Source organism: Amphiprion ocellaris, chromosome 24 (genome assembly GCF_022539595.1).
Source record: "Amphiprion ocellaris isolate individual 3 ecotype Okinawa chromosome 24, ASM2253959v1, whole genome shotgun sequence".
Taxonomy (NCBI): domain Eukaryota; kingdom Metazoa; phylum Chordata; class Actinopteri; family Pomacentridae; genus Amphiprion; species Amphiprion ocellaris.
Genome location: NC_072789.1, coordinates 18844940 through 18858169, shown reverse-complemented (window position 1 = coordinate 18858169; position 13230 = coordinate 18844940). Strand labels below are relative to the sequence as shown.

The window sequence follows — 13230 nt, the reverse complement described above, 5'->3', positions numbered from 1 at the left end:
ATGCTAGCATATTAGCATTGAGATGACAGTCAGTCAGTATAGCCAATGCCACAATGTTAGCATGTGCATTACATTACTATGCAGTGTGTATGCTAATGTGTTAGCATGTTTCTATTTTCCCTTACATTATCACAACATGCTAATATGCCAGCATGGAGCATGCTGAATGTGTCAGTAAAGAACATAGCACGATCATTTTGGTAGAGCTGAGCAGTAGTGTTAGCATTGAGCCCGCTATCACACACAGTGTAGATGCTAATGTGTTAGCATGTGTTAGAACCACACAATGTCTGACTGTACAACAACACAACATCTGACTGTACAATAACACAACATCTGATTGTACAACAACACAATGTCTGACTATACAACAACACGTCTGGCTGTACAACAACACTACGCCTGACTGTACAACAACACGTCTGACTGTACAACGACACAACGTCTGACTGTAGAACAACACAACACTGGACTGTACAATGACACAATGTACAGACACAGAACGTCTGACTGTACAACAACGTCTGACTGTACAACACATCTGACTGTACAACAATACAACGTCTGACTGTACAACAACACAATGTCTGACTGTACAACACAATGTACACACACACAGCACGACAACGTAAGAAGGAAACAAGGAAGAAGGAAATACCTACTGTAGAGCATCAGTAAGTGTGTGTGTTTGTGTGTGCGTGTGCATGTGTTTGTGTGTGTCTGTGAGATGAACTGACAGAATAATTGGCATCCAAGTGCATGTGCGTTTTGACACGCATGTCGACCACATTACTTCTGCTCAGCTGAGAATGTAGGTCACACACACACACACACACACACACACACACACACACACACACACACACACACACACACACACACACACACACACACACACACACACACACCAGTCGAGTCCATTAAGACCAGTGAGGTCAGGGGAGGAGGGGGCGGGGCCAGTGACTGATTTATTATGACTGTTCTGGGATCGGCCAATCAGGACGCGGCAGTGAGTCATGTGACGGGACAGAACGAGGAAGTAAAAGCACACGATGTGAAAAGAGGTCAAGAGATGCTCTAGATTCACAAAATAAATACACAAAGGTATTAAAACTGTGATACTAATCATACTAATTTCTATGAATGTAGAAAAAAAATATATATTAATGTCCTAAAATATTTTTTAAATGGATACTAACATACTAAAACAAAAAAGTTGGATATTAAATCATTAATGTCTCAAAAATATTAATAACTGCATGGAAATGTCAAAAAACCTGCATATTTAACCCCATGAAGTACCAAAAACCTGGATATTAATGTACTAAAGTGTCAAAAACCTGGATATTAATGTAGTAAAGAGTCAAAAACCTGGATATTAATGTACTAAAGTACCAAAAAACTGGATATTAATGTACTAAAGAGTCAAAAACTTGGATATGATCAGAAAATTCTCAATAAAAACAGTTTAAACTGATTATTTTCCTTCCTCTGTGACCGTAAACTGAGTAATATTCATCATGTTGCCACAGCGTCAACCTGAGCAGCACATTACCTGCCAGGTGCTGCTCTCTGGCAGCTCATTGGCTGATCCGGATCATGTGACCTGCAGCCACTTGGATTGAGGAATCCCAGAAATGTTTCATCAGAACACAAACCTGTTGGTCCACCTCCAGACCTCCACAATAAGACCTGGAGAACCCCCGCCTCAGGACAGGTCTGCTCAGAGAAACACAAAAACCATTCCAACATACGACTATAAACACAACTATATAACAACAACTAAATAAATCCAGGAAACAACAACTCAGAATCACCCTCAGACCTCAAACTGATGCAACAAACCAGCCACTGCTTCATGAAACATCTCACTGTAAATATTAATGCACAAAAACACTTGAACCTTAATGACAAAAACTGCAAAAACACACATTATTAACACAATAATGTGTCGCAAACCTGAATATTAACTCACTACTGGGTCAAAACACTGGATCCCAACAGACAAAATTATCAAAAACTAGGATAATGATGCAGTAAAGTCTTAAAAATCTGGATATTAATGTACTAAAGAATCTAAAACCTGGATATTAATGTAGTAAAGTCTTAAAAATGTGGATATTTTGGTACTTTAGTATCGTCAGCTGCCAACAGGATAAATCTACTTCCTCTCTGTTCATGTTTTCCACTGGACGGAAAGTGGAAACTGAGAATCCAGATAACAGGAACCAACAAGAACAGGAACCAACAGGAAATTTACCAACAGGACCCTTAACTTCAGGAACCAACAGAAACCTTCAGGAGCCAACAGGAACCTTCAGCAACAAACAAGACCTTTACCTTCAGGAACCTCCTGGAACCAACAGTAAATTTACCAACAGGAACCTTCAAGATTCAACAGGAACTTTACGAACAGGACCTTTACTTTCAGGAACCAACACGAACTTCACCTTCAGGAACCAACACGAACTTCACCTTCAGGAACCAACACGAACCTTCAGGAACCAATGTGAACTTCACCTTCAGGAACCAACGTGAACTTCACTTTCAGGAACCAACACGAACTTCACCTTCAGGAACCAACGCGAACTTCACCTTCAGGAACCAACGTGAACTTCACCTTCAGGAACCATCAGGAACCAACACGAACTTCACCTTCAGGAACCAACACAAACTTCACCTTCAGGAACCAACACGAACCAACACGAACCTTCAGGAACCAATGTGAACTTCACTTTCAGGAACCAACACGAACTTCACCTTCAGGAACCAACACGAACCTTCAGGAACCAACGTGAACTTCACCTTCAAGAACCAACATGAACTTTATCTTGAGGAACCAACAGGAACCAACATGAATTTTACCTTCATGAGCCGACAAGAACCAACTGGAACATTCAGCAACCAACAGCAGCCGTTAGGAACTGACGCAAACTTTACCTTCAGGAACCAATGGAAACTTTCAGGAACCAACATGAACTTTACCTTCAGGACCCAACAGAACCCAAAAGGAACTATCAGGAACCTTCAGGAACCAACAGGAACGATCAGGAACCTTCAGGAACCAGCAGAAACTTTCAGGAACCAACATAAACTTCATCTTCAGGAAACAACAGGAACTAATAGGAACCTTCAGGAACCTTCAGGAACGGTCAGGGACCAACAGGAACTGTACTTCCAGGAATCTACAGGAGCTATCAGGAACTAATAGGAACCAACAGGAACCTTCAGGAACCAACAGGAATAATAAGAACCCAACAGAAACCTTCTGGACCCAACAGGAACTATCAGGAACCAACAGGAACTCTTAGGCACCAACAGGAACCTTCAGGAACCAACAGGAACCTTCAGGAACCAACAGGAACCTTCAAGACTCTTCGCTAATGAAAGACAAACGTCACTGAGTCGCCCAGAACAAACACAAACATTGTAAAGAAGCAGAACTTCCAGCTGAAACTAGAGACGTTCTGAAGTTCCGTTTATCAGCCGTAAACTGGAAGAACTTTAAAACTCGACGGTCCCTGAACTCCTCATCTATGAGCAGCAGAAAAATGCAAACAAAATCACCAGAAACCAACCGTTAACTCTGAACTCATTCCAGAAAAAACTAGAATTTCTGAGCTCCATGAAGAAACGAGGACGTTCAGAGCGACTCAGCCGAGACCAAAAGTCACACGACAAAAAATCGGAGTTTTCTGCTGAACTGCAGGAAGTGGAATAAAATTTAAGTCAGATAATCGGAGAAACTAAAGTTTTTCTAATTTTTGCTGTTTTTTGCGCATTGCTACATGATTTTTGCATATTTTTTCTGTAATTCTTAGCTTTTGTGCTATTTTGGTGTACATTTTTGTTTCTCTTTGTGTGACTTTGGCATGTTTTGTGTTATTTTTGAGCATTTGTTATGTGTACTTTCTGCATCTTTTTGCATAGTTTTTATTTTTGCATCTTTTTGTGTCTGTGATTTGTCTTTTTGTGATTTTTGTCTTTTTTTTTACAGTTTTGCATGTTTTTGTCTGTTATTCTGCAAATTTTATGTCATTTTTGCATCTTTTTCTGTTTTTTCCTTTTTCTGGGGTTTTTTTGCATATTTTTTGCGACTGTGTGATTTTAGCATCTTGTTGTGTTGTTTTATCTCTGTATTACTGTTTTTGTATATATATATATATATATATATATATATATATTTTTTTTTTTTTTTTTTTTTTTTTTTTTTTTTTGTTAAAGTTATTTTTTTGGCCTTTTATCGGCTTTATTGGATAAAGTCGATAAAAGGTGCAGTGAGAGAGAGACAGGAAATGGGAGAAGAGTCAGGGGAAGACATGCAGTAAAGGGCCGCGAGCGGGAATCGAACCCGGGCCAGCTGCGTCGGGGACCAGCCCTGTACATGGGTCGCCCGCTCAACGCGTTGAGCTATACGAGCGGCCCACTGTTTTTGTATATTTTTGAGCCTCTCTACAGTTTTAATCTGAAGTTGATCTAACTGATCTTTAACTCTCTCCTGGCGTTCAAGTGTTTTTTAGTTGTGTTTAAACCTTTCCTCTGTCTCTGAGGTTTAGTGACTGAAGCTGAATATTTGTTTTTATGCTTTTTTGTTGTTGTTTTTTACCGTCGGTTCCGTTGACGCTCTCGGAGCTGGACTGGGTGAGAACCGGCCTCCTACGGCGCCCCCTGCTGTCGGGGCTGGAGGTGGGCGTCGCTGCGTCCCTCCTGGAGAAGAAGCCGCTGAAGAATCGAGCCAGACGCCTCTCGCTGCTGCGGCCTGAAGCTCCTCTGAGCAGGAAGCCTCCTCCAGCCTCCTTCTGCAGCCGCTGCAGGTCGCTGTTGTCCAGAGTCCGGTTCTTCTCCCGGGTCCAGCTCAGCTCCATGGAGTCGGTCCGGTTCAGGAGGGCCCCCACCTCCAGGGTCCGGCTCTTCTGGCCGACGGGCTCCGGCTGGTGGAGGCTTCCGGAGCTGCTGTGGAGATGTTCTCTGGCCTTCAGCCGCCGCAGCTCAGAGCCGCTCCAGTTCCTGAAGCTGCAGCTGCGACGCAGGAGACCGGACCTCTCCACGGAGGAGACCCCGTTGGTTCCTGGAGGAGCCGAGGAGCTGCTCTCCTCCACGCTCTTCGCCTTCAGCAGCTTCTTCTTCTTGGCGTCGCCTCCTGCCGGGTTCTTCTCCTTCAGCTGCAGCCTCCTGCAGATCTTCATCCTGCTGAGCTCCAGCTGGCCGGTGCTGAACGTCCTGAAGCTCCTCATGAAGCCTGAAGACAAATCCTGAGACTCTTCCTCCTCCTCCTGCAGCTGCTCCAGCAGGCCGCCGCCCTGTTGCACCTTCTCCTGGTTCTCCTCCAGGTTCTCCTCCAGGTTCTCCTCCAGGTTCTTCTCCTGGTTCTCCTCCAGGTTCTCCCTCTTCACCAGGGTGAGGGAGATCCGGTACACGGTTCTCCTCTGAGGAGCTGCTCTGTCCATCCCAGCAGCCTCCAGCAGGAACATCCTCTGACCTCCTGGTTCCTCCTCAGATGTTTCCTCCTCAGACGCTCTCAGCAGCTTCACGCTGAAATCCAGTAAAACTCACTTTTCTGTCCTCCAGATGTTCAGACCGGCTGGAAACACATTCCTGCTTCATCCCAGCGGGTTAATCCGCGTCCTGCCGCCGCCTGGAAACCCCAGTCTGGCCGGTCAGAGCGGCTCCTGAGCGGCGGCCCTCCTCCCGCAGCTCCGGCGGTGAACGTCGATCCGCGTCCCGGACTCTGGCGGCGCCTCGGCCCCTTTTGTGTCGCTCATCCCCCGCAGCGCAGCGCCGAGCAGCCCGCCGGGCCTCTGCGTCCTCTGGCCGGCTTCGGCTGGGTTCACACGCCGCTGGGAGAGGAGCCGAGCACCGGGGCCGCTCCTCCGGTCCTCCGCTCTCTGCCGCCTTCAGCCCGCAGACAGACGCTCCGCTCCGTCCCGGTTCTCCGCCGCGGTTCTCTGAGCTCCAAACACCGACACGGAGCGTCCGGCGGCGGCGGCAGGAGGAGGACAAAACCCGGAGCGGATCCAGAGAGGATCTGGAGAGGATCCTCAGTCTGGAGCTCCGATTATTTCTCATCTTATTCTATTTTTATTGCCGCATATTTTTAGTTCAACCCAACAAACTGCTGGAAATGTTTTATTTCTTCTGTCTGCTGCAGAAAAATCTTTTAAAAACGTTGTTCTCGGGACGCTCGTATAGCTCAACGCGTTGAGCGGGCGACCCATGTACAGGGGCTGGTCCCCGACGCAGCTGGCCCGGGTTCGATTCCCGCTCGCGGCCCTTTACTGCATGTCTTCCCCTGACTCTTCTCCCATTTCCTGTCTCTCTCTCACTGCACCTATCCAATAAAGCCGATAAAAGGCCAAAAAAATAACTTAAAAAAAAAAAAAAACGTTGTTCTCTTCAATAAAAAACAAAACATGACCTGAATGTGGATAAATTAATATTTAAATGTGACTCTAAATGTCTAAATGTTATTAAACCAGCAGCATTTTATTCTGTCATCAGGAAACATCCAGTAAAATGTAAACTGTAAAGTTTGTCATTTTCTTTTTTAATCTCAAGTAAAAATCACAAAAATAAATAATAAAAAATATAATTTATATAATATTTATTCATTTTAAAATTTACTAGAATGTTAAAATTACACTTGTTATATTTTATGAATATTATAATTTATATATTCTTCATGGATGTGAATATTTATATATTTTCAGATATTTTCCAGTCCTACAATTATATTTATTTTTTCAGTGTTTTATAAACAAACTAAAACTAATTTAAACTTTAATCATGTCTGGAGGAACATTTTCAACCCAACAGATCAGATTTATCTGATTCCATCTTCAGCTCCGGTTCTGGTTTTCCTTCCAGCGTCTCTCTGATCAGGGAGGAGTTTCTACTGTCTGGATGTTTGTTGTCGTTTACCTGCTGCAGCTACAAACTCAATCATTCACACAAAACAAACAAAACAAAACAACTGGATCTCAGACTAAAACACAAACAAGTTTATTGAGTTAAAAGAAAAAATCATCTTTCTTCTGTTGAAATGTAAAACCTAAAATACTGAAAATCCACTCCAGCATTCAGACTGAAGCTAGCAGCTAGCATCCATAGGCTAATAACTTGCATCCTGAGGCTAGCAGCTAGCATCCATAGGCTAATAACTAGCATCCTGAGGCTAACAGCTAGCATCCATAGGCTAATAACTAGCATCCTGAGGCTAGCAGCTAGCATCCAAATTAGCTGTTAGCTATTGACCTATGAACATGGCATCGGTTATTGTAACAATGCTTCTTGTTCTGTCCCTATTAAACAAACATATAAATAAATAAATAAATCCATAGGCTAATAACTAGCATCCTGAGGCTAACAACTGGCATCACCAGGCTAGCAACTAGCATTCCAAGGCTAGAAATTAGCATTCCTAGGCTAGCAACTAGCATCCATAGGCCAGAAACTAGCATCCCTAGGCTAGCAACTAGCATCTCTATACTAGCAAATGGCATCTCCAGGCTAGCCTTTAGCATTTAAGGCTGAAAACAAATATATAAAGAATATAAACTACATCACCATGGCTAGTGACCAACAAGCAATTAGCAACCTTAGGCTAGCAAATAGCATCCCTAGGCTAACAACTGCCATCCATAGCTGCCATTAACAGCTTGCATCCTAAGGCTAGAGGCTAGTATCCTGAGGCTAGCACTTAGCATTTCAGACTAGAAACAAGTAATTCAAGGATATAAACTGCAACACCATCCTGAGGTTAGCATGTAGTATCCTGAGACTAATATTCTGAAGCTAGCAGCTAGCATTTCAAGTACTTCAAGGATAAAAACTGCATCACCAGGGCTAGTGACCAACTAGCCAATAGCATCCTGAGACTAGCAACTGCGATCCTGAGGCTAACAAATGGCATCCCCAGGCTACCAACTAACATTCCGAAGTTAGTAACTAGCAGTCCTGGATTAGCAACAAGAATCCTTTGGCTAGCAAATAGCATATATATGCTAGCAACTGGCATCCAAGGCTAGCAACTAGCTTTCTTGGGTTAGCAACTAGCATCCCTAGGGTTGCAGCTGGCATCCCTAGGCTAACAACTGGCATCCTAAGGCTAACTAGCACCCCCAGGCTACCATTTAGCATTTAAGGTTGGAAACGAGCATTTCAATGATATAAACTACACCCACTGGGCTAGTGATCAAATTACAACTAGCATTCTTGTGTTTCTCAGTGACTAGCCTCCTGAGGCTAGTGAGTAGCATCCTGAGGCTAGTGAACAGCATTCTGAGGCTAGTGAACAGTATTCTGAGGCTAGTGAATAGCATCCTGAGGATAGTCTCCTGAGGCTAATGAATAGCATCCTGAGGCTAGTTACTAGCATCCTGAGGCTAGTGAATAGCATCCTGAAGGTATTCTCCTGAGGCTAATGAATAGCATCCTGAAGCTAGTGAGTAGCATCCTGAGGCTAATAAATAGCATCCTGAGGCTAATAAATAGCATCCTGAAGCTAGTCTCCTAAGGCTAGTGAATAGCATCCTGAGGCTAATGAATAACATCCTGAGGCTAATAAATAGCATTCCTGAGGCTAATAAATAGCATCCTGAGGCTAGTCTCCTGAGGCCAGTGAGTAGCATCCTGAGGCTAATAAATAGCATCTTGAGGCTAATAAATAGCATCCTGAGGCTAGTCTCCTGAGGCTAGTGAATAGCATCCTGAGGCTAGTGAGTAGCATCCTGAGGCTAGTCACTACCACTACCATCAGAACTAATCACTAGCATTCCTAGTCTAGTCACTAGCGACACCTAGAGACTAGTGATGAGCGTTCCTCAGCTAGCCATTAGCATTCACAGCCAGGAGAAGGAGGATCTTTGATCCTGTTAATCTTTGATCTCTGGTCACATGACCTGCATCTCTTTGATTACTTTCTTCCTGTCGTCTCTTCTCTGAACAGATTAACTCTGGATTATTACTGGGATTAATGCAGATTAAAAACGCAGCCACCGGCTACTTCCTGGCTCTGAGGACGTTTCTACGCTTAATTTGGTACCAACATCAAACGCACCAACAACCACCTAAAGACGGTAAATTAACGCTGACGCTGAAATCAAACGCTCCTCTAGAATCTTTCATCTGCTGCAGATCTTTGATTCATCGTCGTCACTCCTGGAAATGAACCTCAAAAAATGAGACTCAAACAGCATGTCTGAGCTACTGGCTAGCATTCCTGGGATACCAACTAGCCTTCTGGAGCTACTGATTAGCATTCCTGGGATAACAACTAGCATTCTGAGGCTACTGATTGGAATTCCTGGGACAGCAACTAGCATTCTGGGGCTATTGATTGGCATTCCTGGGATAGCAACTAGCATTTTGAGGCTACTGATTGGCATTCCTGGGATAGCAACTAGCATTCTGAGGCTACTGATTGGCATTCCTGAGCTACCAACTAGCATTCTGAGGCTACTGATTAGCATTCCGAGGCTACTGATTAGCATTCCTGGGATAGCAACTAGCATTCTGAGGCTAGTGATCACCACTGCTGGGCTAGCAATTAGCATTCTGAGGCTAGTGATCAGCACTGCTGGGATAGCAACTAGCATTCTGAGGCTAGTGATCAGCATTCCTGGGGAAGAAACTAGCATTCTGAGACTAGTGATCAGCATTTCTGAGCTAACAATTAGAATTCTGAGGCTCATGATTAGCATTCTTGGTCCAGCAACTAGCAACCCAGGCTAGTGATTAGCATTCATGGGCAAGCAACTAGCATTCTGAGGCTACTGATTAGCAATCATGAGCTACCAACTAGCATTCTGATGCTCCTGATTAGCATTCCTTGACTAGCAACTAGCAATTCAGGCTAGTGATCAGAATTCCTAGGTTAGTGTCGAGCATTCTGAGGCTTCTGATTAGCATTCATGTGAGAGCAACTAGCATTGTGAGGCTCATGACTAGCATTCATTAGCTACTAACTAGCATTCTGAAGCTACTGATTAGCATTCCTGAGCTACAAACTAGCATTCTGAGTCTCATGATTAGCATTCACGGGCTAGCAACTAGCATTTTGAGGCTCGTGATTAGCATTTCTGGGCAAGAAATTAGCATTCTGATGCTAATGATCAGCATTTCTGAGATACCATCTAGCATTCTGAGGCTATTGATGAGCATTCCTTAGCTAGCAGCTAACAACTCAGGTTGGTGATCAGAATTTCTAGGCTAGTGATCAGCATTCTGAGGCTACTGATTAGCATTCCTGGGATAGCAACTAATATTCTGAGGCTCGTGATTAGTATTCATGAGCTAGAAACTAGCATTCTGAGGCTAATGATCGGCATTTCTGGGGAAGAAACTAGCATTCTGAGGCTAATGATCGACATTTCTGAGCTAGCAACTAGCATTTTGAAGCTACTGATTAGCACTCATGAGCTAACGACTAGCATTCTGAGGGTCGTGATTAGCATTCCTGGGATAGCAACTAGCATTCTAAGGCACGGGATCAGCATTCCAGGTCTAGCAATTAGCATTCTGAGGCTAGTGATCAGCATTTATGAGCTAGCAACTAGCATTCCTGAGATAGCAACTAGTATTCTGAGGCTATTTGTTAGCATTCATGAGCTAGCAATTAGCATTCTGGGGCTAGTGATCAGCATTTCTCAGCTAGCAACTAGCATTCTGAGGGTCATCATTAGCATTACTGGGCTAGCAATGAGTAACCCAGGCTACTGATCAGGATTCCTAGGCTAGTGACTTGCATTTTGAGGTTACTGATTAGCATCCCAAGGTCAAATTTCAACACATTTCTTAAGATGACGTAAAAATTGTCTACAATCACCCAAAACTGTCTATAATGACTGGAAATTTGTTTAAAATGACTCAGAAATTGTCCAAATCAACTTATAAACTGACCTAAAAACCCATCTAAAATGGATTAAAATCGGTCACAACTGAACTGATTTTTCTTAAATGACTGAAGCTTCATCTAAAATCTCTTCAGATTTGTCAAAAGTGGCTCAAAATGTAATCCAAATGACTCAGAAGTGTCCAAAACGGATGATAACCTGTCAAAACTGACAATATTTTTCTTGAATGACAGAAAATGGACCCAAAATGAGATGAAAATGCCTCAAAAATGGTCCAAGTCAACTTCTAAGTTGTCCTAACTGTCTTAAAACATGTCCAAACCAGATGAGAATAGTCCAAAATGACTCGGAATTAGTCTAAAGTGACTTAAAAAGAGAAAAAAAATAACTTGAAAATGGTCTAAAATGAATAAAACGTCTTTAAAAATGACTCAAAACTTCAAGACCAACAACCCAAAAATGACGTGGAACGTGTCCAAAGAAAGACTACAAGAAACAAACTGTAAATCCATTAAAGCCAGTCAGAGACCAGTTAGACGTTACTGGTTTTAGTGGTTATTAAAGGTTCTTACCTGAGATGAACCAACAGCAGCAGCACATGAAGACAGAAAAAGAAAAACATTAATATTAATTATTATTAATTATCAGTCATTAAAATCAACATTTAAAAAGAGAAAATGTCTTTGAACACAAAATACTGAGAGTTTCTGACAAAGTTACACCTGAATAAACATTACAGAGCTACTGGTCATATGGATATTTAGTAAAAACCTGAATATTAAGGTAGTAAAGAGTTAAAAGTGTGAATATTTACAGACAAAATAATTTTAAAAATCAGGTATTAATGCACTGAATTATGAAAAAGACAAAAAAAGACAACAAAAACACAAAACAAACAGAAAATGATCGAAAATGACAACAAAAACAAACAAAACAAATACAAAATGTGAGACAAACACAAAAAATACAAAACAACCACTGAATAAACAGAAAAAGACACTACACAAACAAAAGAGACACAAAAAAGACCAAATACAAAAAACATAAAACAAATAGGAAGACACAAAACAAACACAAAAAACAAAAAAAGACACAAATCAAACACAAAACAAACACAAAATAAACAGAAAAAGACACTAAAAAAACAAAAAGACACAAAATAAACAAAAAAGACAAAATAAACACAAAAAACAGAAAACAAAAAAACAACAAAAAGACAGAAAGTGCAGCTGAAGCCAGTGGCAGGTTGTGTGCTTTGTGTTGTTTTGTGTATTTTCGTGTGTGTTGCGTGTGTTTTTTGTGTTGTTTTGTGGTTTTTTGTGTATTTTTTGTGTTTGTGTATTGTGTGCTTTGTGTTGTTTTGTGTATTTTTTGTTTTGTGTGCATTTTTTGTGTATCTTGTGGTCTTTTGTGTTTTTTGTTTCTTATGTGTTTTGTGTTGTTTTGTGTATTTTTGTGTTTGTTTTGTGTGTATTTTTTGTTTCTTTTTGTGTGTTTTTGTATGTTTTTTGTGTGTTGTGTTTTTTCTGTGTGTTTTGTGTTGTTTTGTGTGTTTTTTGTGTATTTTTGTTTCTTTTTGTGCGTGTTTTTTGTGTTTCTTATGTGTGTTGTGTGTCTGCGCAGCACAGATGGAGTCCGGCTGATTGTCAATTCACTAACACAAACTCCCTCGACAACACAAAGCGTAGCCGCTTAATCCGACACACAAAAGGACAGGAGTAACGCTGTGTTAAAACCCAGCCGCCTGATTGGTCCTCGGACAGGAAGTGACGAGCAGGGAGGCGGATGGAGGACCAATCAGAGCGAGGCTGGTCAGAAAACAACTCATCACACCAGCAGGATGCTGCGGCAGCTACACAACACACACACGAACATTCACTTTAGTGACGCACAATCCAGCTGGAAACACAGTGCTATAGTCCTGCAATACTACACAGCAAAAATACACAAAGGCAGTACTGCGTGTATTGTGAGAAGAGGCTTGTGTGTGCATTTTATGCAGCTTTTTTGCACCTTTTTGTCTTTTTTGCATCTCTTTTTTGCAATTTTTGTTTTTTATTGCACTTTTTTGTCTTTCTATACCTTTGTGTCTCTTTATACCTTTTTGTGGTTTTTTTGCATCTTTGTGTCTTTTTTACACTTTTTTGTCGTTTTTTGTACCTTTGTGTCTTTTTGACAAATTTTTTGTCTTTTTTGTACCTTTGTGTCTTTTTTGACTCTTTTTTGTGTCTTTTGTACCTTTGTGTCTTTTTTACACCTGTTTGTGTCTGTTTTTGTACCTTTGTGTCTTTTTTGACACTTTTTTATGTCTTTTTGTACCTTTGTGTCTTTTTTGACACTTTTTTGTGTCTTTTTGTACCTTTGTGTCTTTTTTGTACCT

General features: G+C 41.9%; 1 protein-coding gene across 8 annotated transcripts in view; it reads right to left on the bottom strand.

Moving 5' to 3' along the window:
- agap1 (ArfGAP with GTPase domain, ankyrin repeat and PH domain 1) overlaps window positions 1–13230 on the bottom strand; it is a 159539-nt gene that overhangs the window by 128213 nt on the left and 18096 nt on the right. For 5 of the 8 annotated variants that reach the window (XM_055008568.1, XM_055008571.1, XM_055008569.1 and 2 more), the window contains exon 1: window positions 4607–5918. The exons of the other annotated variants lie outside the window; for them this stretch is intronic. In XM_055008568.1, coding sequence (XP_054864543.1) covers window positions 4607–5471 — 865 coding nt within the window. In that variant the 5' untranslated portion in view covers window positions 5472–5918. Of the gene's footprint in view, window positions 1–4606; window positions 5919–13230 lie in introns of those variants that run through there. 8 annotated transcript variants of the gene reach the window in all.